The sequence below is a fragment of the Labeo rohita genome, chromosome 16, assembly GCF_022985175.1.
Source record: "Labeo rohita strain BAU-BD-2019 chromosome 16, IGBB_LRoh.1.0, whole genome shotgun sequence".
Taxonomy (NCBI): Eukaryota; Metazoa; Chordata; class Actinopteri; order Cypriniformes; family Cyprinidae; genus Labeo; species Labeo rohita.
This window is the reverse complement of record NC_066884.1, coordinates 879,368-906,695: the sequence shown is the minus strand read 5'-3', so window position 1 is coordinate 906,695 and position 27,328 is coordinate 879,368. Positions and strand designations below refer to the sequence as shown.

The 27,328-nt window shown below is 30.0% G+C and overlaps 1 protein-coding gene across 4 annotated transcripts in view; it reads left to right on the top strand.

Moving 5' to 3' along the window:
* The first annotated feature begins 1,092 nt into the window (after positions 1 to 1,092).
* LOC127178166 (pleckstrin homology-like domain family B member 3) overlaps positions 1,093 to 27,328 on the top strand; it is a 33,964-nt gene continuing 7,728 nt past the window's right edge. The window contains exons 1-12 of one of the 4 annotated variants that reach the window (XM_051130867.1): positions 1,093 to 1,277; positions 3,641 to 3,705; positions 10,582 to 10,724; positions 10,799 to 10,900; positions 12,851 to 12,988; positions 13,059 to 13,187; positions 13,337 to 13,369; positions 15,580 to 15,747; positions 19,038 to 19,148; positions 24,344 to 24,445; positions 24,536 to 24,617; positions 27,149 to 27,323. In XM_051130867.1, coding sequence (XP_050986824.1) covers positions 10,584 to 10,724; positions 10,799 to 10,900; positions 12,851 to 12,988; positions 13,059 to 13,187; positions 13,337 to 13,369; positions 15,580 to 15,747; positions 19,038 to 19,148; positions 24,344 to 24,445; positions 24,536 to 24,617; positions 27,149 to 27,323 — 1,181 coding nt within the window. In that variant the 5' untranslated portion in view covers positions 1,093 to 1,277; positions 3,641 to 3,705; positions 10,582 to 10,583. Of the gene's footprint in view, positions 1,287 to 3,640; positions 3,706 to 10,581; positions 10,725 to 10,798; positions 10,901 to 12,850; positions 12,989 to 13,058; positions 13,188 to 13,336; positions 13,370 to 15,579; positions 15,748 to 19,037; positions 19,149 to 24,343; positions 24,446 to 24,535; positions 24,618 to 27,148; positions 27,324 to 27,328 lie in introns of those variants that run through there. The other 3 variants (XM_051130868.1, XM_051130869.1, XM_051130870.1) reach the window with 3 other exon arrangements.

The window sequence follows — 27,328 nt, the reverse complement described above, 5'->3', positions numbered from 1 at the left end:
GATTAGCAAGTTACTAGCATGTTGGTAACATGATTAACAAGTTACTAGCATGTTGTTACCATGATTAACATGTTACTAGCCTGTTCCTAGCATGATTAGCAAGTTACTAGCATGATTAGCAAGTTACTAGCATGATTCTAACATGATTAGCAAATTACTAGCATGTTGGCAGCCTATTTCTAACATGATTAGCATGTTGTTAACATGATTAGCAAGTTACTAGCCTGTTGTTTGCATGATTAACATGTTCCTAGCCTGTTTCGAGCCTGATTAGCAAGTTACTACCATGTTCCTAGCCTGTTTCTAACATGATTAGCATGTTGTTAGCATTATTAGCATGTATAAACCAGCCAAAACCAGCTAAAACGAGCCTAGGCTGGTTGTCTAGTCTTAGCTGGTTTAAGCTTGGTTGGTCTTTTAGCAGGTCTCCCAGCTTGACCAGTAACTTGTTAATCATGTTACTAACATGCTACTAACTTGCTAATCAGGCTAGAAACAGGCTAGGAACATGTTAATCATGCTTTAAATTATTAATTTAATATACTGAAACGAAAAAAAAAATATTATTGAAACTATATATATATATATATATATATATATATATATATAGACAAAATACAAAAAAATACTAAAAATGGAAAAAACATCTGATTCAAAAAAGTCATATTAATAACAACTGTTTAAAAAAAGACGGGTGGTGTATGTTATATTTTGATTTATTTTTTTATTTATTTTTTATTTTTTTGTAGCAATCGTATGTTTATTGTCAGGTTTCCTCAGTTAAAATGTCTCTATCTGCGTTTTATTCAGCTACTTGTTATATTTAGATGACCCGTGTAACGTTTTGTACTGTTCCGTAGGTCACGAACTTCAGTTTGTGTCGCGCTTCACCTGTTGACGGTCACATTTATCCTGGACTGTGTTTCAAACCCTAGTGAGGCGCCTATAAAGACAGCGCGCTCGAGCGTCACGTGATCGTGCAGCTGAGTCCAGCGCGCTGTCAGAGTAGGCGGATCAGTAGGGTTTGAGACGCGGCCAGTGTGACACAAACACACACTCTCTCTCTCTCTCTCTCTCTCTCTCTCTCTCTCTCTCTCTCAGAGCGACTAGTGAAAGTGTGATTCCCGCTGGCCGCGTCGAATCGTGTCGCTTCACATGTCTCGGGAAAAGCCCGTTTAAATCCCCGCGCGGAGTTTATCAGTCGCTGCTTTCGCTTTATTTGTTCGTCTTTCACACTCCAGGACCGTTGACGGATTTTGAGGCGGAAGTTGTGACAGGTACGATCGGTACGTGTATCTCAATTTATCGATAAAATAGACGCGCTGATCAGAATGAAACTGACGCGTTTAACTCTGCAGTTCTCTGGGAATTACGGAACAGTCATTAAATTACAATTCAGATTTAGTTTCTGACAGAAGTGATTGATTGACAGGAATCTGCTGTGAGTGATTGACAGCTCAAAAACCGCCATATGAGAGTAAACAAAGTCTTGTGTGAGTGAAACTAACTAACTTTATTGTTTAAAACCCACAGACGGTTTGGTCCGGATCAAGTATGCAGTGCGGGTTTATAATAGTGAATTACAGTTTTAGCAGAGCTGCGGTCATGGGCTGAAAATAACATATCATGGTAATACCATGGTATTCTGTGAAATACCGAGGAGTACATAAAAATGGTATGATAAATGAATGTAGTTATTGTTAAACAACATTGTAAATGTTGGTACTAACATGGTATCGCGTGATACCATCACTAAACCACCACAGTGTACTGGTTAATGAGACTAGTTTATATAGAAACCTGTTGAAATTGTAATGAAAACATGAATATATAAGAGTTTACTGTGTCAGTTCATCTGCCAGCAGCTTTATTAATGAATGTTTTAGTGAATTTACGGTAAATATTATGTAACATAAATGAGCACTTCATTTGTATACATCACATTTGATTATTATGTCATTATTATGTATAAACCTGTTATATCAGCCGTCAGTCACTAGAGAAAAACAGTGTAAAAAAAATAAAATTAAGATCTAAATAATTTGATTAAAATAAACATTGAGAATTAAATAAAAAATAGATTAAATGAATTAAATTAAATATAGTATATCTGACGTACTGATGTAATTTGATTACAGTAAATTTAAGAAATTATTTAAATAAATAAAAACAGTAAAATAATTAAGGGTTAAGGTTAGCGTTAACTCAGCCTTCAATCACTTTAGAGAAAAACAGTGTAAAAATATAAAATAATAAATAATAATAATAAAAGTAACATCTAACTAACCTTTGTAATTTAAAGTACAATTTAAAAATAATTGACAAAATGATTAAAATGAATTAGTGTAAAAAGAAACAAAGAAACAAACAAAAAAATAAAGTAAATCTGACTAATTCATGTAATTTGATTACAATACATTTAAGAAATTAATTAAATAAATAAAAACATTAAAAGGTTTTTCAGTCACTTTAGAGAAAAAGTGTAAAAAAATAAAATAATAATAATAAAAGTAAGATCTAACTAACCTATGTAATTTAAGTACAATTTAAAAATAATTGACAAAATGATTAAAATGAATTAGTGTAAAAACAAACCAAAAAAAATAAATAAATAAAGTAAATCTGACTAATTTATGTAATTTGATTACAATACATTTAAGAAATTAAAAAGAAAAATAAAATAAATGGTTTTTCAGTCAGAGAAAAACAGTGTAAAAAAAGGTAAGATCTAACTAACTTGTAATTTGATTAAAATAATAATTTAAAAAAAAATTAAAAAATGATTAAAATGAATTATTGTGAAAAAAAAAATATATATATATATAGATCTAACTAACTAACTTACATAATTTGATTACAATAAATTTAAGAGAAAAAAAGGGTAAGGGGTAGCATTATATCAGCCATTAGTCACTCCAGTGATTATTAAAATTTAAGAACAAATTAAATAAATAAACAAATCTTAAAATAAATTAGGATTAGCAATATATCAGCTGTCAGTCACTTTAGAGAAAAAATTAAAATAGAAATAATAAAAATAAAAATAATAAAATTAACTTATGTAATTTATTACAAATAAATGAAATAAATACAAATTAAAAACGAATAAAATAAATAATATACAGATGATTAAAAATGCAACACATAAGAATACAGTACTACAGTGAATAGAGAGAAAATATAAATATTAATTCTAAATAATATTAATATAAATCTAAATGTAAATAATATTTTACACATATTTGCAATATTAATATTTTGCACGGTATAAACTGGGTCTTTATGCATGAAAATATTGCTGCTTTTTAAGTTTTAGGATGGTCATATATGGAGATGTGCGGCATCAGTAAGTCTGAAAACCCCTAGAATTACAGTAACACCAGCTCTGCATATCAGTCAATCACAGCTTTATCTGTGTAAATGGCCTGATGTGTTGGTAATGTTTGTTGTATTTGGGGTCGGTGACCCCTGACTTCATTACATCTCATCTGTAGTAAACTGATCTGAAATCAGTCAGATATCTCAGCTCGCTCTGGCTCGTGATTGTTTGTGTCGATAACGATAGAGGGTTTGACTGAGGAATGTTGAGCTGTACTGTAGTTATAAGGAGGCGTGCTGAACCACTGTTTCATTCGTTTAGTTTGAGCTGTCGGCGTGAAGAATGCTGTCCTGAGATCAGCTTTACAGCGCGGACGCTTCACACAGGTGAGATACACATAATTACTCATGCATCTGTAGTAAAGCTCTAATGTTCACATTTTAAAGTTTTACAGTGTTACAGTTGCACTGTAGAAAGTATTTTAGTTTCCGTCTTTCTACTTCGAAATGTCATGTTTAATTCAGTTTCTTACTTTCAGTTTCTTGTAAGTATCTGTGAAAATGACTAGCAGTTTCAGAGTGAAAATTGTTGAAAAGTAAATACTACACCTATATTTTGTGCATCTGCAGAAAAACTTATTTTCCAAAAAGTGCAAGATGTTTTGGTCTTGGTAGTACTGTAGTATTTTGGTCATTTACTATGGCAGCATCATAGTTTTCTTTAAAGTTACTTGGGATGCATTTGGACAAATACCATGGTAATACCATCATTTTAAGAATATTTATCATGGTAAATATTTCCTTTTGGAAGTTGGAAGTATTACCATGGCTCTCACATTATGCACATTAAACATATTGTGTAATATTATGTAACATTATGTAAGTGTTCACTTGATTTGCATGCTGTACATCACATTAGCTGTCATTTTGTAAAATAAATAAATAAATATTTTAATAATTATTTAAATGAAAATAATACACAATTTAATAATTATTTATTTAATAAATAAGTAATAAAGAATTAAAAAAACATCTAACTAAATAAATTATTTTATATTAAATAAATAAAAAATGACTGAAATAACAAAGTAAAAAATTGATTTAAATTAATATGTACCAGTATAGTACTATAGTGAATAGACAAGCTCTTAATACAGTGACATTACAGAAACTAAATATTTTCCAAATAATATTTTAGACATAAATAAATAATTAAATAATTATTACAATAATAAATAATTGAAGAATTAGTAATTTAATAAATACATTAGAAATTATTCAAATACATCCAACTAAATAAATAAAACATTAGATCAAAATAAAAAAGACTAAAATAACAAATAAATTAAGGGAGATAATTTTTCAGGCATAAATAAATAATGTAATTATTATTAAAATAATAATGTAAGAATTATCAATTTAATAAATTAATTTAATTAATTTAATAAATACATAATTAATTATTTAAATGCATCCAACTAAATGTTTATTAGATCAAAATAATCAAAAAATGACTAAACAAAACAAAATAGATTTAAATATGTAACAGTACAGTACTATAGTGAATAGACAAACTAATGATAAAGTAACATAATAGACAATAAATATATTTAAAATAATATTTTAGACATAAATAAATAATTTAATAATGATTAAAATAATAAATAATTTAAGAATTATTCATTTAATAAATATATAATAAATTATTTAAATACATCCAACTGAAAAAAATCATTAGATCAAAATAAAAAAAGACAAAAATAACAAAATAAAATTTATTTAAATAATATGTAACAGTACAATACTATAGTGAATAAACAAAAACTCATGATAAAGTAACATAATAGAAACTAAATATTTTCCAAATAATATTTTAGACATAAATGAATAATTTAATAATTATTAAGATAAGAAATAATTGAAGAATTATTAATTAAATAAATCCATAATAAATTAATTAAATATATCCAACTAAATTAAAAAGTCATTAGATCAAAATAAATACAAAATGACTAAAATAACAAAATAAAATGTATTTAAATAATATCTAACAGTACAGTACTATAGTGAATAGGCAAACTCATAAAAGTAACATAATAGAAACTAAATATTTTCCAAATAATATTTTAGACATAATTAAATAATTATTACAATAATAAATAACTTTATTTATTATTATTAATTTAAATAAATGTATAATAATTATTTAAATTCAACCAACTTAACAAATAAATAATTTCATTGAAATAAATTAAAATTATCCAAATAATATTTTAGACATAACTAATTAAATAATTAATACAATAATAAATAATTTAAGAATCCATGAGAAATTATTTAAATACATCCAACTAAATTAAAAAATAAATCATTAGATCAGAATAAATAAAAAAAATTCTAAAATAACAAAATAAATTTGATTTATATTAATTGATTTAATAATATGTGTAATATTATATAATATATAAAGTAACATAATAGAAACTAGATAGTTTCCAAATAATATTTTAGACATATTCATAAAATTAATATTTCACATTATAAATTGTCTTTATACATAAAAATAGGTGGCTGCCTTAAAGATTTTAGGATGATCATATTAGGGGGTTCGTTTGACTTTATTTTACAGTAAATGGTCTCTAAAGTTCCTTGGAATGCCAAGTAAAAGGTGTTGAGTTTCCATTTGTAAGTCGTAATTCAGTACAGGAGTTTTTTTTCTAAGTGTGAACTGGTTTTTCAGGAGATTTGCTGCTGTTGTAATGAACAGTGAGGAGATTTTGTTGACACACGGATTCTTCTGTGCGATGAAGAACGCATGCGAGCGGCTAAGATTCGTGAGAAGAATGCGCAAACCGGGGTTAGCGGCGGTTACTGCCGAGAAGCGATTAGTGAGTGAGTGTGAACGAAGTGCCGGGTAGTTAGTAATGATCAGGAGGGGCGTCTTATATAACAGGATGTTTATGCCACAGTTTATCAGCGCAGCCACTCCTCTGCAATTACCAACATTATTCAGTCATTACACCCCATCGCTTCTGTCCTCTTACTCTCCCTCTCTTCCTTGCGTGTGTCTTGTAAGTGTATTAAAGTGGGCCGGCGCTTTCACATCTGCATTTTCTGCTGTCGTGACTCTCACTTTATCGCTTCTGGACTTCAGACCTTCGTGAATCTTCGCTCCTCTGAACTGGAGGTCAGATAAAGAAATGATTAGATTGGGATTGTTGGTGTCACATGTGGCCTAGGCTTAGTTAACATAACTAGTCTTAACACACGGGACAAGTCAGGCATCAGGACTGGTTGTGGCGACCTGTTTTGGTGCAACTTCCTGCTTCTTGTACCACTCAGTGAGCTGTCTGGATAAGGCAGCGTTATATAACATTAGGTTGACTTCTAAGACGCTTTATTTTAACTAAAGAGCTGATAAAACTTTTTCATATATTTTCTATATACATAATTATTTTTAGTATTATTTTAGATTAATATTTTATTTTATGCTGCCTTCAAAGACACTTTCTTTTAGCCAAAGAGAAGCTAAAACCTTACATAAATTTGTGTATTATAATGTTTTTTAAATATATTTTTTAATTTATATACTAACGCCTATATAAAATGAAATCATTTAAATAAAATAAATTGATTACAAATATTTATTTATTTATCCAGTGATTTTCTTTTATTTATTATATTTTATATTGTCATTTTATTTTTTCATATTTATATTTTATATTATGCTGCCTTGTAAGATGCTGTCTTTTAGATTTTATATCATATTATTTAGCAAAAGAGCAGATAAGATTTTAAGTTAAAATTTATTTGTTTATCCAAGTTTCTTTGCTTTTTTATTTGAATTAATTAATTAATCAATTAATTATTTAATAAAATTAAATGATAATTAAAGAATTTCTTTATAATTTTTTTATTTTTTGTTTCTGCATATTTTTTAAATGTTTAATTTAATTTAATAAGTAATTATTTATTTAATTAAATGCTAATTAAAATATTTCTATGTATTATTTAATTTTTTCAATTTTAATTTTTATATTTTTATAGTTAATAAATACTTTTAAAATATTTAAATTTTCTGCCTTTTGACACAGTGATAATTATTATTATTATTCAACAATAAAGGAATTAATGTTAGTAATAATTTAGATTAAAAAAAATATATATATATATATATATATAATAAAATAATTTAAATAAAATAAATGTATTACAATTTTTAATATTTATTTATTTATTTATCCAGCAAGCAGAAAATATTTTCTTTTGTATATTATATTTTATTTTGTCATTTTATTTTTTATTTTTTATATTATGCTGCCTTATAAAATGTTGTCTTTTATATATTATATTATATTATATTATATTATTATTTAGCAAAACAGCATATAAGATTTTTTTGTATTATTTTATATATTATTATTTTATATTTTTTATTATGCTACTTTCTAAAATGACTTTTTTTTAGCCAAAGAGCAGACACAGTTTTATGCTATTTTATATGCATTATTATTTTATATTTAATTTTATATTATACAGCTTCCTTTAGTCAAAGGGTAGATAACATTTTATGTAATTTTGTATTAATATTTTATAATTTGCTGCATTCTTTTAGCCAAAGTGCAGATATTATATTATATTATATTATATTATATTATATTTATATTTTATAATTTGCTGCCTTATAAGATGCTTTTAGATTGTATATTATATTATTATTATTCAGCAAAAGACTAGATAAGATTTTATTTGCGATTATTTAAATATATAATCATTTTTAATTTAAATTTAAATTTTGATAATTAATTTGATATTAATTTTAATATTATACTACCTTCTAGTCAAAGAGCAGATAAGTTATATTATTTTATAAATATATTTATTTTTGTATTTTGTATTAGCATTGCACGTATCCTTTGCAGAGAAGTCTGTCCCATAATGCACTGCAACAAGTGTGTTTTAGTTAATCATCTTCACAGTTTGTAGCTGTTAGTTAAGATCCGCTGGGTCTAGTTTTGATCAACAGTACATATAGTAAATTTACACACTATAATACCTGCCTTTGTCATGAAGGTCGTCCCTAAAGTCCTGTTTAAACAAGCTATTGTGTGTGTCTGTTCAGAGAGGCTGTGGTTATTCTAGGAACAGACTCCAATCGCTCTCTGTGGAAATATGAAACCGGCCTGTGACATTTTAGAAGCCACTTCCTCCTCCAGAAGGCTCTGTGTGTCAGTCTGTGTTTGGAGCTCGTCGTACCGGGAGTTTTATATTTATCCGTGTGCCTCCGAGTCCTAATAAGGCCTGACGGACAGGGCAGGGAGAGGCTGGGAACGGTTTCGGACAATGGCGAGCGAGAGTCTGTTCCCACACTCGGCGTCAGGAGCGCAAGAGGGCGATTCGGGCGGAGCGGACTCGAGCTCACAGACGGACGACACAAAAGCTGCAGTGAACACACAGAGTCCTGTTACGCTCAACTGTGGCCTTGTTGTGTAAAAAACACCTGTACAACCTACAGAAAACCCTGCCGTCGCTGCAGCGCTATTGATCTCGTGTCTGTCATCTGTGCTTTCATCTTCACTGACTTTACTGTGGTTTGTTTTTGAAGAAAAGAGAAAGAAAATGCTTTCCTAGCCAACTTTTATTTTGCAAGAACTGTAGTTCAAGTAGAGATCGACCAACACTGTTTACTTACAGCTGATGTGTTCGATAGCCAATAGTGAAAACAAACAAAAAAAAATATATAATAATAATTTAAATAAATAAATCTAAGTTTGTTTACTTGTAAATTTGAATTAAATAATTAATTAATTCTGTTGAAAAAGGAAATGATAATTAAAAAATGTATTTATATAAGTTGTTTTTATTTTTATTTCTGTTTATTTTTCAAATTTAATTTTTCATTTTTTTATAGTTAATAATTTTTTGTCTTTTGACACAGTGATACTTCTTATTATAAAGGAATTATCAATGGTAATAATTTAGATTAAAAAATATATAATAAAAGATATATATTTATATATTTGTCCAGACTTTTGTATTTAATGACATTTTTAGCATTTTTATTTTTGCTTTAAAATTTATCTGAATGTTTAATTTAAATTTAGTTTTCAATAACTTTTTTTAAGTACATTTTATTTAAAAAATGGTAAAAAGAGAATTTATTTCTAAATTTGTTTTTATTTTTTCTTCCCTTTTTTTTCAAATTAAATTTTTCTTTTTATATTTTAATTTTAAAAATAAATATTTTATAATACAATTAAATGCTTATTAAATTATTTATTTATATAAATTGTTTTTATTTCTGCTTATTTTTCTTATATATGCACACAATTTTTTTCTTCCTTTTAATTAATTTTTTTCTTGTTTTCAGTTTTATTTTTGCTTTAAAATTTATCTAAATGTTTTATTTAAATTTGGCACAATGATAGGTGTTATTAAACCTCAGCAATAAAATACTTACGAATATATCATTAGTAATAATTTAGATGAATAGATTTTTTTTATTTCTTATTTTAAAATGTATTTACATATTTGTTTTTTAAATAATTACATTTAAATTTATATATATATATATATATATATTTTCAAATTAATTTTTTACTTTTGCTTTTTAAATGTATTTACATTTTTTGTTTGCATTTTTCATGTATTTTTTCATGTATTACTTTTTAATCTTTTTTTTTATTTATTTATTTCATTTTAAAATTTATTTAAACATTTAATTTACAACTTGTTTATTCCTACTTTGACACAGTGTTATTATACCTCAGCAGCAGACAAGTTTGTTATGAATTATATTCATATCAATAATTTAGATTAAAATATACACACCCACATTGTAACTATTTTTTACATTTCTGCTTTTAAAATTAATTTACATGTTTAACTTCAAATTGCATTTTTTTATAGCTACATTTAAATTATTTTCACTTCTAAAATTATAGCTATTATTATGCTTCAGCAATAAAAGAATGTTATGAATATTTTATTAATAACAATTGACATTAAAATGCCACGTGTTGCATTTCTGTAACACGTCTCACCTGAGAATTAAAGGCTGTTATGTAAAACATTTAGGTGATTAATCTAATTAGGCAACTTGTAGGACACAACATACACCAGTCAGGATTTGACTTTTCCCGTGTTCAGTGCACGTTAGCTTGAGCATCTGTCATTTGACCCTCGTTTGCTGCATTGAATTACTGTAATGTTCAAATGTCCCATACCTCCACACTTAACTAGTCTCCACTCCTGTTTAACCAGACATGCCCAGACACAATATGGAAACACAGAGGAGCCAGTGGGAGCCGGTCAGAAGATCGCCGTGGATCATGAGAGTGGAGCAAAGCCCCGCCTCCTCGGGGGCGGAGTCAGACACAGAGGGCAGCAGCACCGAGAGCGAACGGGTAAATGCACGCTTTCACTTCATAACCAGTCCAGCGGTTCAACCGCGCTCATCTCCCGTTCTGTGTTTAACCAGTGTCGAGCCAAACAGACAGATGGAGATTTACTGACGTCACCATCCATGCTGCAGCAGCAAATCACGGAGCTCGACCAGCAGAGGGAGGAGCTCAAGATTGAGGTGAGTTTAGTTAAAAACTACGACGAAAAAAAAAAAAAAAAAAAAAAAAAAAAAAAAAAAAAAAAAAAAAAATCTAGACCTCTGTGAGCGTTTATAATTGAGGTTGCCAGATTTGTTTAAATTCCCCAGTTGGAGTTTCTTTCTTAAAAGGTCACAATTTCTGCCCTGTGTTTAATTTATCCTCACAATCTGGCAACTGTGACTATATTAACATGCAAAATTGTTGACTTAAATGTGGTTTATATGCAAAAATGATCTATATCCAATCTTTCTTTTTTTTCTTTAATAAAAAAGAGGAGAAAAAACCTAGACCTCTATGAGTTTTTTATACTTGAGACTGCCAGATGTGTTAAAATCTGTGTTTAATCGATCCTCACAATCTGGCAACTGTGACTATATTAACATGCAAAATTGTTGACTAAAATGTAGTTTATATGCAAAGAATTGTGTATATACAATATGTCTTTTGATTTTCTTTAATAAAAAGAGGTGAAAAATCTAGACCTCTGTGAGTTTTTATACTTGAGGTTGCCAGATTTGTTCAAACTCCCCAAGTAGAGTTTATCTCTTAAAAAGATGCATTTTCTGCCCTGTATTTAATTTATCTTCACAATCTGGCAACTGTGACTATATTAACATGCAATATTGTTGACTAAAATTGTAGTTTATATGCAAAAAAAATTATCTATATGCAATTTTTTTTAACTTTTTTTAATAAAAAAAGAGGAGAAAAAACCTAGACCTCTGTGAGTTTTCTTATTGGAGGTTGCCAGATGTGTTTAACTCCCCAATTAGAGTTTCTCCCTAGAAAAAGATGCATTTTCTGCCCTGTATTTAATTTATCTTCACAATCTGGCAACTCTGACTATATTAAAATGCAATATTGTTGACTAAAGTGTAGTTTAAATGCAAAAATGATATAAGTTGAACATTTCTTTACTTGAGGTTGCCAGATGTTTAAACTCCCCAATTACAGTTTCTCTCTTAAAGGACACATTTTTGCCGTGTTTAATTTATCTTTGCAATCTGGCAACTGTGACTATGTTAACATGCAATATCGTTGACTGAAATGTAGTTTATATCGAAAACATTATCTATATCCAAAATTTCTTGACGTTTTCTTTCGAAGAAAAAAAGAGGGGAAAAAATTAGACTTCTGTAAGTTTTTATACTTGAAGTTGCCAGATTTGTTTAAATTGGCCAGTTAGAGTTTCTCTCTTAAATGGACACATTTTCTGCCCTGTTTTGTTATGTATATGCAATATTTCTTTTGATTTCTTTAAGAAAAAAGAGGAGAAAAAAAATCTAGACCTAGGTGAGTTTTTATACTTGAGGTTGCCAGATTTATTTAAATTCCCCAATTGCGGTTTCTCTCTTAAGAGGACACATTTTCTGCACTGTGTTTAATTTATCTTCACAATCTGGCAACTATGCCTATATTAACATGAAATATTGTTGACTAAACTGTAGTTTAAATGCCAAAATGATATAAATTGAAAATTTCTTTCCTTGAGGTTGCCAGATGTTTAAATCCCCCAATTAGATTTTCTCTCCTAAAAGGACACATTTTCTTCCCTGTTTAATTTATCTTTGCAATCTGGGAACTGGGACTATATTAACATGGAATATTGTTGGCGAAAACGTAGTTTATCTATATCCTAATTTTTTTTTTTTTTACATTTTCTTTAATAAAAAAGAGGAGAAAAAACATAGACCTTTGTTAGTTTACACACTTAAGGTTGCCAGATGTTTTTTTTTTTTTTTTTTTTTTTTTTTTTTTTACAATTCCCCACTCTCTTTTTTTCCATGGTTTAATTTATCTTTACAATCTGGCAACCACACACTCTGTTACACTGCAGAAAAAAACAGATAATCTGAAAACATCGCCATCAACATTTTTTTGTAAAATGACTTAAACAGAAGTTGAGATGTGTGTTTGCTGGTGTGCAGCTGCAGCTGGAGGTGGCGCTGCTGCGAGGGGAGCTGCAGGCCGAGCAGGAGCGTCTGCGCAGACACACAGATCAGCTGCAGGTGTTGCAGGAGAAGGACAGGCAACGGAAGAGCCAACACTTGGCCACCAGACAGAAGGTTTGGATCTGCTCTGTTTACCTTTATGATGCATGATCTGTGTTTGAGCTGAAGATGTGCTGTCCTTCAGGAGCGAGTTCAGCTGGAGGAGCAGCGGCTGAAGGTGGAGCAGATGAAGAGGAGGTGTAAGGAGATGGAGAAACAGATTCCCTCACAGCCAGAAGACCAGCGAGGGCAGCTGCTGCTTCGACTACAACAGGTGAACACAAACGCTGCTGTTCAGATGTTCAGCTGGTGTGTCAGGTTCATTTAATGAGTTTAATGAGGCTGTCATTAGTCATTTGACTTCCTAAAGAGTGTAACATTGTTTCCCATTATGTCAACTTCTGACTCAACCAATGACGTTAGGGGCGGGACTATCTGACTGATATTACTGAAGAGGTACTTAAACATCATACTTTTTTTTGCTTGCTTCAGTTAATGTCTTAAAACTATAGAGCTAAGCCAGTAGTAGTACTTACAGTGTCGTGTAAACGTGACTGAAGACGCGAAAAAGGAACAGATGAACTGAATCAATTGAGTGAGTCATCTAAGCTGGAACCGCTCCGATTGATTCAAACTTGTAACTTCAGTCGTTCATTTTAAGCGATTCACTACCAAAAACCAGATTAAATTAAAAGAGACATTCATTTTTCAATTTTGACATCGCTTGAAATCGAGCTTTTCGAATCAGTTTAACCATTCCGTCACAAAGTGATTCACTGTTTTGAAGCACTCCAATTGGATCATGAATCATTTGTTTCAGATCGGGTCTTCAAATCGTAAATCATTTGATTTAGATCAGAGCGGGTTTATGAGTCAGTTCACGAATTGAATGATTTAAATGAAATGATATGTTATACACGATCTGAAGTCCTGATCTAAATCAAATAATTTGTGATACGCAAAGTTCGGATCACAGATGATTCGTGATCCGCACTCCGAGCCCTGATCTGAAATGATGGTTTGCGAATCATTTGACTCAGATCGAGACTTTGGTGTGGGTTCATCAATCATTTGATTCAGTTCGGGACTTTGGTGTGGGTTTGTGCGAATCATTTGATTCTGATTGGGACTTCAGTGCGGGTTCGTGAATCATTTGATTCAGATTTGGACATCGGTGCGGGTTCGTCAATCATTTCATTCAGATTGGGACTTTGGCGCAGGTTTGCTCGAGTCATTTGATTCAGATTGGGACTTCAGTGCAGGTTCGTGAATCATTTGATTCAGATCGGGACTTTGGTGCGGGATTGTGAATCATTTGATTCAGATTGGGACTTCAGTGCAGGTTCGTGAATCATTTGATTCAGATCGGGACTTTGGTGCGGGTTCGTCAATCATTTGATTCAAATGATTTGCGAATCATTTGAATCAGATCGGGACTTCAGTGCAGGTTCACGAATCATTTGACTCAGATCGGGACTTGTACGAGTTTGCAATTCATTTGACTCATATCGGGATTTTGGTGCGGGTTCATGAATCATTTGATTCAGATCGGGACTTCAGTGCGGGTTCGTAAAAATAATTAGATTCAGATTGGGACGTCGGTGTGGGTTCGTGAATCATTTAATTCAGATCGGGAATTTACAGGTTTGCAAATCATTTGAGTCTGTTCACGACTTCTGAGTGGGTTTGCGAATCATTTGAATCAGTTTGTGAATCATTTGATTCAGTTTGCGACTTCTGAGTGCCTATGGCGAATCGTTTGTTTCAGATCAGGATTTCGGAGCGACTTTGCACGTTTTTTTTCTTAAACAGTGGAAAACATCAAACAATTAAGGCAGTACAGTTATCAAAACACTAAAAGTGTAGCATACCTTGTAATACTTTAGTATGCATTTTGCCATTTTTTTTATTAGTATATATTTTCTTTTAACTGTTTATCTTTTTTTATTTAAAAGAGAAGACATTGTTTGATTAGTGCAAACTCTGTTTGAAGTCCTTGAAAATTAAAAAAGTAGTGATTGAAAAGAACTTGAAAGTCCTGGAATTTCATTTTACTATATCTGTGTTACAAAAGATTTCTATTCCAAATAAATGCTGTTCTTTTGAACCTTCTGTTCATCTGTGAATCCTGAATAATATAATGTGTCAGTTCCTACAAAAACTGTTTTCAACATTGCTAATAATCAGAAATGTTTGTTGAGCAGCAAATTCAGCATATTAGAATGATTTCTTAAAGATTGTGTGACACTAAAGACTGGAGTAATGATGCTGAAAATTCAGCTGCGCATCACAGAAATAAATTACAGTGTAAGAAATATTCACGAAGAAACATTTTTTTTTAAATGTAAAAATATTTCACAATTTTAACTGTATTAACTGTGTATACAAAGCCTGGATGAGACTCAAAAACATGAAAAAAATCTTCCTGACCCCAACGTTTTCTGTGTATACATAGAAATTTATTTACATTTACATTTATTTATTTATTTTTTTAATTTACTTAAAAAAAAAATATATATATATATATAATATTTATATAATACATATTTAATTTATTTTATTTTACTAAAATAAAAACATGGAAATCTCTGTTGACACAAAAAAATGGACTCATTCTCTTATAGTTTTGCATGGATTTAGTCTGTAATGTCTGGTTTGGTGTTCAGGAGAAGGATGTGCTGGAGGCCACAGTACGAGCGTTTGAAGACATGGAGTTCCACGTTCTGGAGCTGGAGAGCGGAGTGGAAGACGAGCGAGAAGGAGAAGATGGAGAAAGCGAAACGGTCATCGAAAGAGAAATAACCAGAGTACAACACACGCGCAACGCGTCTCAGGTGAGCTAAATAAACTCATGCTTCCACATTAATGACAACTCATCACAGACATGATCATTTACATGTTTTACACTCCAGTCTCATAGGATCTGTTGAATGCACCTCAGTTTTTGGCTTAAAAGTAAATCACTCTGAGTGCACCAAGTTCACGTCACGTCACATACACACATCTGCCACAATCAAAGTTATGAAGCTGTAAATCTTGGAGATTCAGACTTTCCGTTAAACTGAACTTGGCGTATCTTCATTACACATCAGTGTTTTCCAAACTGGCTGTTATGACTGACTGGCCTCTCATTGGCCGTTATGTCATCAGTATGTTATGCCGCACTGAGCGTGAGCAGAAGTATTGCTCATGCTGACACACCAAACACAGTCACATGATGCAGTAAACAAGGTAATTACATCAGGGTCACGAAAGAGAGAGAGACTGACTGAGAGAGAGACACTGAGTGAGAATGAGCCGGGTTACATAGATTTCAGTGCTGCTCCGATAAGCTGCTTAAAAGGAGAGCTTCACTTCCAGAACAACAGTTTACAAATAATGTACTCTAAGGCTCTAAATGATCCCAGCCGAGGAAGAAGGGATGTATCTAGCAAAATGATCAGTCATTTTTTTTTGGAAAATAAAAATTTGTATACTTTTTAAGCACAAAAGCTGTTGTAGCACAGGCTCTGGGATGCGCGTCCACGACGCTACGTACTATTGAATCATGACGAAAGGTCACGCAGAACTACAGCCCCAGTGTTTACAAAGCGAACACGCAAAGACTTAGAAAGTGTAAGTGAGTCAAACGCTGTTTCACAGACAAAAAGCTACAACGATGTCGGACGATTCTGAAGTTGTAGGAGAAAATAAGATGGATTTTTTCATACACAGGCGACGAACTTAGACGTGATTCGTAGTAGTGATGGGAAGTTCGGATCATTTTACCGACTCGGACCTTTGAGTCTCATTCAGCAAAATGAACGAATCTTTGAGTCATTTTGTTCATTTTAGCAAAATATAATTAAAATGTTCCGTGTTACTTCCCTAACACATCTACTGCTTACACAAACGTTGATCACACGACAAACAAGACAAAACTATAATGCTATAAGAAACAGAAAAGATTCATTCATTGTTTACCTGGGTCTTTAGTCTATGATTCGCTCACCTCACCTCTTATCTGACAAGTTTTCGGGTTTGAGTTGTTCGTTCATCACGTGACGCCCCATAAGATTCCAGTACAGAACCTAATAGGACGTTGCGCATGCGCGACTGAACAAATCACTCCCTGAGACGACTCATTCTTCCTGAGTCACATTGAAGATTCGTTCAAAATGAGCGAATCGTTCACGAACGATCCATCACTAATTCGTAACATTGTGGACGTGCATTCCAGAGCCTGTGCTACACCAGCTTCTGTGCTTAAAAAGTTTACAAATTTTTATTTTCCGAAAAAAATGACAGATCGTTTCACTAGGTAAGACCCTTCTTCTTCGGCTGTGATCATTTAGAGCCTTTGAAGCTGCATTTAAACTACATTTTGGAAGTTCACAATCAGGGCACCAATGAAGTCCATTATGTGAAGAAAAATCCTGAAATGTTTTCCTCAAAAACCACAATTTCTTTACGACTGAAGACAGAAAGACATGAACATCTTGGATGACAAGGGGGTGACTACATTATTTGTAATTTGTTGTTCTGGAAGTGGACTTCTCCTTTAACACGTCTGAAAATAATATCTAGTGTATATAAAGTATATACTGTATAAAGATTAATAATATGATAAATTCATATGACTAAAATATTGTTTATGTACTGTATGCTAATATCTAATATTGATTGTGTATATGTTTATAGTTTATATGTAATTTTATATTAATTTTATTTATTTTTTCCAATAAAGCAAAGCTAAAAATCCATTTGGGCTCTACCCTTGCTTTTCTTTTTGGCAGCACTTGTGCTCCTAACTTAAAAAATTTAGGAGCAACTTCTAATCAATAATCAAAAAATCTGATTAAAAAAAAAAGAGCTTTTCGTTGGCGCCAGTAGCCTTGTGGTTAGCACGTCGATATATAACGCCATTGCGCTGCGGGCGACCCGAGTTCGAATCCCGGCTCACGATCCCATCCTCTTCTCTCTCCCACTTCGCTTCCTGTCAAAACTACACTGTCCTATCTAAATAAAGGCATAAAAATGCCAAAAATAAATCTTAAAAAAAAAAAAAAAAATTGAGCTTTTCCATTACGAGGTGATATTTGACTCCTTCCGAAATCCTGAATTTTGTTTTTACTTTTGTAATGGCATTTTTCTAACTTCATTAAAAATATGTCATATTTTTTGAAAATTATATTTTATAAGCTTTTTAAAATATCTAACTAAAACAACAGAATAAGAACAAGTAGATGCAGTATTAACAACATTAATTAGTACTACAGAGGTGCACAGAAGAACACAAAAGTGTCTTGTATGTGTATTTTCATGTTTAATGAGGCTCAGAGATGTCATGAGTGCAATCAAATTCATAAATTCATGTTGAGATTAATGTTTTAAACATAATATTTTGAATATAGAAATATTAAATGATTTAAATAACTGAAAAGATACTTAATAAATCAAAATAAATCTGCCAGTAGGTGGCAGCAAGTCACTGATTTAATTACTGAATCATTCATTCATTTGATTCGTTCAAACAGCTGATTCATTCAGGAATAAAGCAAGTGACTCTTTCTGAATGGAAAATTGAATCATTTAAAATCGTTTAAAAACGCACGTTCATTCATAAACGAAACAGCGCTGTGTTTGAATGAAGATGTGCAGCGACTTGTTTCAAACTATTTTTGACGACGAAATAGAGCAAAATTAGGCAGTAGTGTTATAGTCAGACAATGTAAGTCACTTCTTGTTTATTTAACTGTTGTATTCAATCTCATTTACAAACTTCCTTAATAGTCATTAAAAGCTGTCCTTCAACTCAAATGATCATACTGTAGAGCCCTGATCAGGCGTGTGTAGTGTGTAGTGTAGATCGAGTCTAATGTGAGTGATGTCGTTTAATCAGGTCGTGTGACAGCGATCGAGCGGCTCTCGTTGACTCAGCTGCTCTGGATGACAGATCTGTGTCCCTGAGCGTCACTTCAGTGTGTTGCGTGTCGCTTCACTCGTGCGATGGGCGGCTTTGTCTCTGTCTGAGCTCATTATACCATCAGTGCCACGCAAACCACAGCAGACTATGAGCAGACCGAAGATCACTGCTGACTGAGACTGTTGAACATACTTGAATGATCTTGTCGCTGTCTTGCAGGAACGAGTCCAGCAACTGGAAAACCAGCTGAAGGAAATGGAAAAAGAAAAGGATAAAGCGCTGAGTTCCCTCAGACAGGAGAAGAAAGAGCTGCTGCACAAGTCTCAGAGGGTAAGACGTCTTCATGCTGCTTCTGTCAGACAGAGACTGTAACAGTCTGTGGGTTTTATTTATTTACCTGTTTGATGGTGCAACAGGTTAAAATGGTGAATGATCACTTAGTAAAGTACAAGAAGTCTCTTTAACCAGTGTTGTTATTATTAATTAAACTTAAAATACTGAAAAATTAAATGACAGAAATGAAATAGAATTTAAAAAAATATTTTAGTTTCAAAGGTAAATTTTCAAATGTTCTAGAATTACAAAAAAAAACTAAACTGGCATCAAAAACAACTAAAACACACAACAAATCACTAAAACTTAAACTAAAATTAAGATAGAAAAAAACTAAAAATAATGACTAATGCGAAATATTTACAAATAAATAAACGTGCTAAAAATTCACCTAAAATTAAAATTGAAAAAATCTAAAAAATAAAAACTAATGCTAAATATTTAAAAATAAACAAAAGGTTCAACTAAAATTAAAATTGAAAGAAATATTTTATTGAAAATGAATGTCAAATATTAATAAATACTAAGATAGTATAGTAATGATACTAAAATAACACTGTCCTGAACCATTGTTATCGTTAGCGAAAACTGAAAATGCTTCAAAAATTGCAATATTTGAAATAAGCTGAATGTAACAGAAATAAAATAGAATTTAACAAAACTTCAACTTATTTTATCTCAGGTACTTCTGCAAATTCTCTCATTTTCATTTATTTTTTTAATAAATATGAGTAAAAAGGACAACAAAATGACTAAAACTTTAACTAAAATTAACTAAAATAACGTTGTCCTGAACCATTGTTATTGTGAGCTAAAACTAAAAATACCATAAAACGGAATGGAAACAAAAACGGAAACAAAAACTAAATAAACAAGACTAAAACTGACAACAAAATTACGAACATTTTACCTAAAATTGAAATAGAAAAAAAAAATGTAAAAATAAAAACTAAAGCAAAATATTACAAAATAAATAAAAAAGTTCAACTAAAATTAAAATAGAAAAAAAATACTTTTGAAAATGAATGTAAAATATGAATAAATACTAATGATAGTAAAATAACACTGTCCTGAATTATTGTTATCGTTAGCGAAAACTAAAAATACCACAAAAAATTGCATCATTTGAAATAAGTTGAATGTTTACAGAAATAAAATAGAATTTAACAAAACTTCAACTTATTTTATCTCAGATACTTCTGCAAATTCTCTCATTTTCAGTTAGTTCTAAAATTACTAAAACTAAAACAAATAAAAACTAAATAGAGACTAATGACCATGACTGAAACTGACAACAAAATTACTAAAACTCTACCTAAAGTTAAAAAAAACTAAAAGTAAAAACTAATGCATAATTTAAAAAATAAATAAAAAGTTCAAATAAAAATTAAAATAGAAATTAATGCAAAATATTAATAAATACTAAGATAGTATAGTAATGACACTAAATTAACACTGTCCTGAACCATTGTTAGCGTTAGCGAAAACTGAAAATGCTTCAAAAATTGCAATATTTGAAATAAGCTGAATGTAACAGAAATAAAATAGAATTTAACAAAACTTCAACTTATTTTATCTCAGGTACTTCTGCAAATTCTCTCATTTTCATTTATTTTTTTAATAAATATGAGTAAAAAGGACAACAAAATGACTAAAACTTTAACTAAAATTAACTAAAATAACGTTGTCCTGAACCATTGTTATTGTGAGCTAAAACTAAAAATACCATAAAACGGAATGGAAACAAAAACGGAAACAAAAACTAAATAAACAAGACTAAAACTGACAACAAAATTACGAACATTTTACCTAAAATTGAAATAGAAAAAAAAAATGTAAAAATAAAAACTAAAGCAAAATATTACAAAATAAATAAAAAAAGTTCAACTAAAATTAAAATAGAAAAAAATACTTTTGAAAATGAATGTAAAATATGAATAAATACTAATGATAGTAAAATAACACTGTCCTGAATTATTGTTATCGTTAGCGAAAACTAAAAATACCACAAAAAATTGCATCATTTGAAATAAGTTGAATGTTTACAGAAATAAAATAGAATTTAACAAAACTTCAACTTATTTTATCTCAGATACTTCTGCAAATTCTCTCATTTTCAGTTAGTTCTAAAATTACTAAAACTAAAACAAATAAAAACTAAATAGAGACTAATGACCATGACTGAAACTGACAACAAAATTACTAAAACTCTACCTAAAGTTAAAAAAAACTAAAAGTAAAAACTAATGCATAATTTAAAAAATAAATAAAAAGTTCAAATAAAAATTAAAATAGAAATTAATGCAAAATATTAATAAATACTAAGATAGTATAGTAATGACACTAAATTAACACTGTCCTGAACCATTGTTAGCGTTAGCGAAAACTGAAAATACTTCAAAAATTGCATTATTGAAATACTAAAAATAAAAACTAAATAGACAATAAAAAGGAATAGAAGAAAAAGCTAAAATTGAAATAAAAATTAAAATATAAAAATTTAAACAAAACTTATTTTATTACAGTTAGTTGCAGAAGCAATTTTTTTTTAACATTTTCATTTAGTTTATGTTGAAGCACTAAGATTACTAAAACAAATGAAAATGTATACAAACTAAATAGACATGACTAAAATGAACAAAACACTAATGCAAAGCTAATGCAAAATACAAATATTATATAGACATTCTTAATAATGATGAGACAGAAAATACAAGCTCATGTGAATTTCACTGCAAGTTTGCTGAATTCTAACCTGTGAATGTGAAAATGTGTGACCAACAGAAGACTGAAGAGACCTTAACTGAATTAAAAGAACAAAAATATTAAATCTGCAGAATTGCAGTGTTGCAGTAAAGTGGAGTAGATTGTGTTCTTTTACATTCTGGATGTATTATATATTGAGTTGTGTTTTGAAATTATTGTGAGCATTGCAGTGTCAGTAGGTTTTTATCAGCGTTCTGTTCGAGTGATTAAGATAAACTCCAGTTCAGGAAAAGTAGGTGGAGAAAAGAATTAGTGATGAAATAGGGAAGAGAGAGAGAGAGAGAGAGAGGGCTGGATTCCCAGAGTAGGACAGAACCAGAGGAAGAGCGGGACAAAACGACAGACAGACAGACAGACAGACAGACAGCAGATAACCTGACAAACTCAACACTGGAGCGGTGAGTCTCTCTGTCTGTCCTCTACGGGTTTCAGCTCTGGTGAATCACATTCTGGCGCTCAGATGTGAGCGATTCAGCACAGACGCAGGGAATGCAGGGAGCGGCATGTTGGGATTTTCACTGAGGACAGACGGGATTGAGAGTTATGCGGCTCGTAACTGGTAACATGACGGACCGTCTAAGTGAATTACAGCTGATTTGTTGTCTGTAGGAGATGAAGACAGGCATGTGTTCCTCACAGCCGCTCATGTGTGTGTGAGTCACAGAGAGGAGGGACGTTTAACTCATGTTCATGTTCTCAAGCTGCACAACTGCTCAACTTACTAGTGCTGTTCTGGGATCAGTGTTTGAATGATTCCTCAAATCATGTGTCTACTTCAGGACAGTGTTATTCTAATATCATTACTGTATCTTAGTATTTACTAATACTTTGCATCAGTTTTTTTTATTACTTTAAAGTAATCTTTTCTATTTAGTAATTAAGTCTATCAAGTTTTTTTAGTTTTTTATTTATTAAACAATTTTTTAGTTACTGAACAAAAATCAGACATTTTGCCTAACTGCTAAACTATTTTATTTTATTTTACTTTACTTTCAGATAACGTTCAGTTGATGTAATTTTTTTAGTATTTTTAGTTTTAGTTTTTTTTTACAATAGTTACAAAGTTATTTTTAGTTTTAGTATATGTTATTTTTATATTGTATTATTATATTTATTTTATTTTACTGTTAACGTTCAGATAATTTCAATTAATGTTTAATTTTTTTTAGTATTTTTAGTTTTCGGTTTTTATATTAGTTATAAAGTTATTTTTAGTATAATTATGTTATTTTATATTACATTATTATATAAGATTTTTAGAATTTATCTATCTATTTATTTATTTATTTATTTAAATTAATGTAATTTTTTAGTATCTTTAGTTTTAGTTTTAGTATTATTTTATTTTATTTTATTTTATTAATATTCAGATAATTTCAATTTCTTAATTTTGTTAGTATTTTTAGTTTTAGTTTTTTACATTAGTTATAGTTATTTTTTAGTTTTAGTGTGTTATTTTATATTATATTATTATATAAGATTTTTCGATTTTATCTATTTATTTCTTTATTTTTTTTAGTATTTTTAATTTTAGTATTATTTTATTTTATTTTATTTTATAACTGTTAACGATCCGAAAATTTCAATTAATGTTTAATTTTTTAAATATTTTTAGTTTTAGTTTTTTATATTAGTTATAAAGTTATTTTTATTTTTAGTATATGTTATATTATATTATTATATAAGATTTGATCTATTTATTTATTTAAATTAATGTAATCTTGAAGTATTTTTAGTTTTAATATTTTAAGTCTATTAACAAGGTGTTATTTAAGTATCGTTACTGTACTATCTTAGTATCTATTAATATTTTGCATTAATTAAAAAAACATATTTTTTATGTTATTTAGTTTTAGTGTCTAATTATTTTTTATTTACTACACGATTTTTTTTATTTACTGAACAAAAATTAGACTTTTGTTTAAACTGAAATAAAATAAGTTTGCGTTTTATTTTATTTTATTTATAACTGTTAATGTTCAGATATTTTTTTTATATTAGTTATAAAATTATTTTTAGTTTTAGTATATGTTATTTTTATATTATATTATTATGTAAGATTTTTATAATTATCTTGTTTCTGTTTGTTTTCCATTTTAATTTTAGTTTAATTTAAAAGTTTTTTTTTTTTATTGTGTTTTAGCTGCTCTTTTTTATTTAGTTTTTTTAATTTAATTTTGTTATCATTTATTAGCCTTTCTTGTTATTTATTTATTTAGGATTTTATAACAGCAACAGTTCAACTGATGCCTATGTAGACAGCATGGCAGTGCACTTAATTTTGGAACACAGCCTCCTTCTTGTATAAATGTATATGTTTTGGTTATGTCTTATTTTAATAATTGTAGCATGTTTCCTGTTTATTTAGCTAATATCACAGCATTGCTCACTCACACACTAAACATCAAGAACCTTTGCCTTTCTAGATTTTGAAAGAGAAGAAGCCCCTCACCGATTGGTCCAACATCACAGGCTCCACCCCCTGTGTGATGTCACACAGTCCTCTGACCATTCACAGAGCAGCACAGGTACAGTGTGGGCATGTGAGGGTTTGACATGCAAACAGCAGTGATTGATGAGATTCATCTGATCTCGTGACTGTGTTCAACATCATGTAGGAATCGCTGAAGGATTCGTCCAGTTTGCCCCGCAGACGCAGCTCGCACAGGAAAATCACAGACAGGCCGCTCTCTGCGCAAGGTGAGCAAACCAATCAGGCGAAAACAATGTTCACTTGTACACAAATACCTGCCGAAATGCGGTTTAACTGGCGTCAGACTGTAAGTAGGTCAAACAGCAACACTGTTGTGCAAGACGACATGCAAAACAATCAAACAGCCGAGCGTCCCGACGATCCTGCGTGTCGTGGCTGATTAGCTGTGAAAGCGCTCGTCAGTGTTTTCCTCTGGATTGAGGCGTGTCGTCTTACTGGAACATACTGGAAAAGCCAGTGGAGCCGCTGCGATCTCTGTTCAGACACGGCTCTGCTTTTATTCGTCATTCACACTCCTGACAGCCATTCATCTCATGAGGAAATCAATCAATCTGAAGAAGTCTCTGACTGAACCACTGTTTTTTTAGTGTCATTGTGATACTCTTATGGGTTTTGTTTTTATATTTTTATTTTCGTTTTCATTTTAATTAGTTCTAGTAATTTATTATTATTATTTTTATTTGTTATGTCATTTTTTCATTTTATTTTTATTTGTTTTTATTTAATATGTTTAAGTTTTTAATATTTTATTTAATTTTAGTTAAAGTTTATTGTATTTCAAATAGTTAATTCAAGTGATTTATTTAGATTATTCAGATTTATTTAGATTTCAGATTTCAGATTTTTTTTTTCAAAATTAAAATCCTAAAAACATTTAAACACACGAAAAAAAAAATTTATATAATATATGTGTGTTTATATATATATATATATATATATAAATATATATGTATATTTAAAAAAAAAATATATATATATATATATATATATATAAACACACATATATTATATAATTTATTTATTTTTTTTTTTTACTTTTTTTGTATTTATTTATTTATTTTTTTTATGGTTTTTGGATTTAGTTGTAGTTAACGATAATCACCCTGGTGTGAAGGTGTGTGTGCTTCGTTATGAATCATCATTAAACAAAAGAGTCGATGTGAAATCTTATGAGGTAATGATTGAATTATGGGACGTGACTTCTTTTTATTGCACTTGCTGTTAAAATGATGATGGGAAAAATACTTCCAGGACTACAAATGATGTTATAGAGAATTTCTGTTGAGCTGCTACAGTTGCCAAAGTAAACAGTGTGTGTGTGTGTGTGTGTGTGTGTGTGTGTGTCGCATACAGGTCGAGACATCGCTGTGTGTTAATACAAATAGTAAAACAAATTTGTTGAACAAACAACAAGCCAATAAGATGTCAAATGAGATTGTGATTGAATGTCATTTCATCACACATCCTGCTAATAATGTTGCTTATGTTTAATTTGCTTTTAATTTGTTTTTTGAGTAGCTTAGGTCAAAAATAACAAAGTGCAAGTCACTTTTCTCAATTAAATCGAAAGAAAAATGAAACAACCTACTTTTTTTTAATTTTATGATTTCATTCTTACACAATAATGGTAATTCTAATTGTTGTGATAAAATGATTTTTAAAATTAATTAATTTTTTTTCAAAATACATATATCAAATTAGCATTTATCTTGCATTAATGCAGTGCAATATATTTTTAAATATTTTTTTCCACATTATTTTTAATGGTAATTCTCATTCTTGTCATAGAATGAATTTTAAAATATAATTTAATTTATATATTAATAATATATATTAATATTATATATATATATATATAATTTTTTTTTTTTATGGTAATTCTTGTTATTGTCATAGAATGATTTTTACAATATAATTACATTTTTTCAGATTTTTTTTTCCTCTTATATATATTATTTTTAATGGTAATTCTCATTATTGTCATAAAGCGATTTTTAAAATGTAATTTCATTTTTTCAGATTTTTTCCTCTAAAAAAAAATCTAAATATTGAGAAATCCCCTTTAAAGTTGTCCAAATAAAGTTCTTAGCAATGCATATTATTAATCAAAAATTAAATTTTGATATATTTATGATAGGAAATTTACAAAATATCTTCATGGAACATGATCTTTACTTAATATCCTAATGATTTTTGGAAAGAAAAAACAATAATTTTGACCCATACAATGTATTTTTGGCTATTGCTACAAATATACCCATGCTATATATATATATATATATATATATATAATTAAACATTTTGATTTATTATTTTAAAGGGAGTGTTCCTGTTAGACTTTCTGTCTTTACTGCACAATATTTTGAGGAATGTTAGTAACCAAACTCTTTCAGTTCCCATTGACTTCCACCCTACGGTCTAAAAAATATAATGAAAATCAGTGGGGAGCAGAAACTGTTTGGTTACACACATTCTAGGTTTGGAACAACCTCAAGAATTTCAATACTTTGGTAAACCGTCCTCCAGTTTAGCTCACGAGATCCACTTTCCTGCAGAGTTTAGCTGTAACCCTAATCAAACTCACTTGAGCATGAACATCAATGTCTTCAGGATCATGAGATAAACACAGGTAGATGAGTTTGATCAGGGTTTGCGTCTCACGAGCCAGATTTCATGACCCTGATTTAGGATGGTTATTACGTAAGTGTTTAATAACGCGTCCCGTTGTTTTTGTCAGTGTTGGTGCGAATGACTCCGGACAGACAAACCTCAGAGGCTCCGTCGCCTCGCCTTCTTCATCCCGCCCACAGACTGAGTAATGGACATTGTAATGGGCTGAGATCAGCAGCGCAGGCCGATGGGAACGGCTCGCACACGCCGTGCAACAGCGCCGGCACCTCTCGCGCGCCCAGGTGAG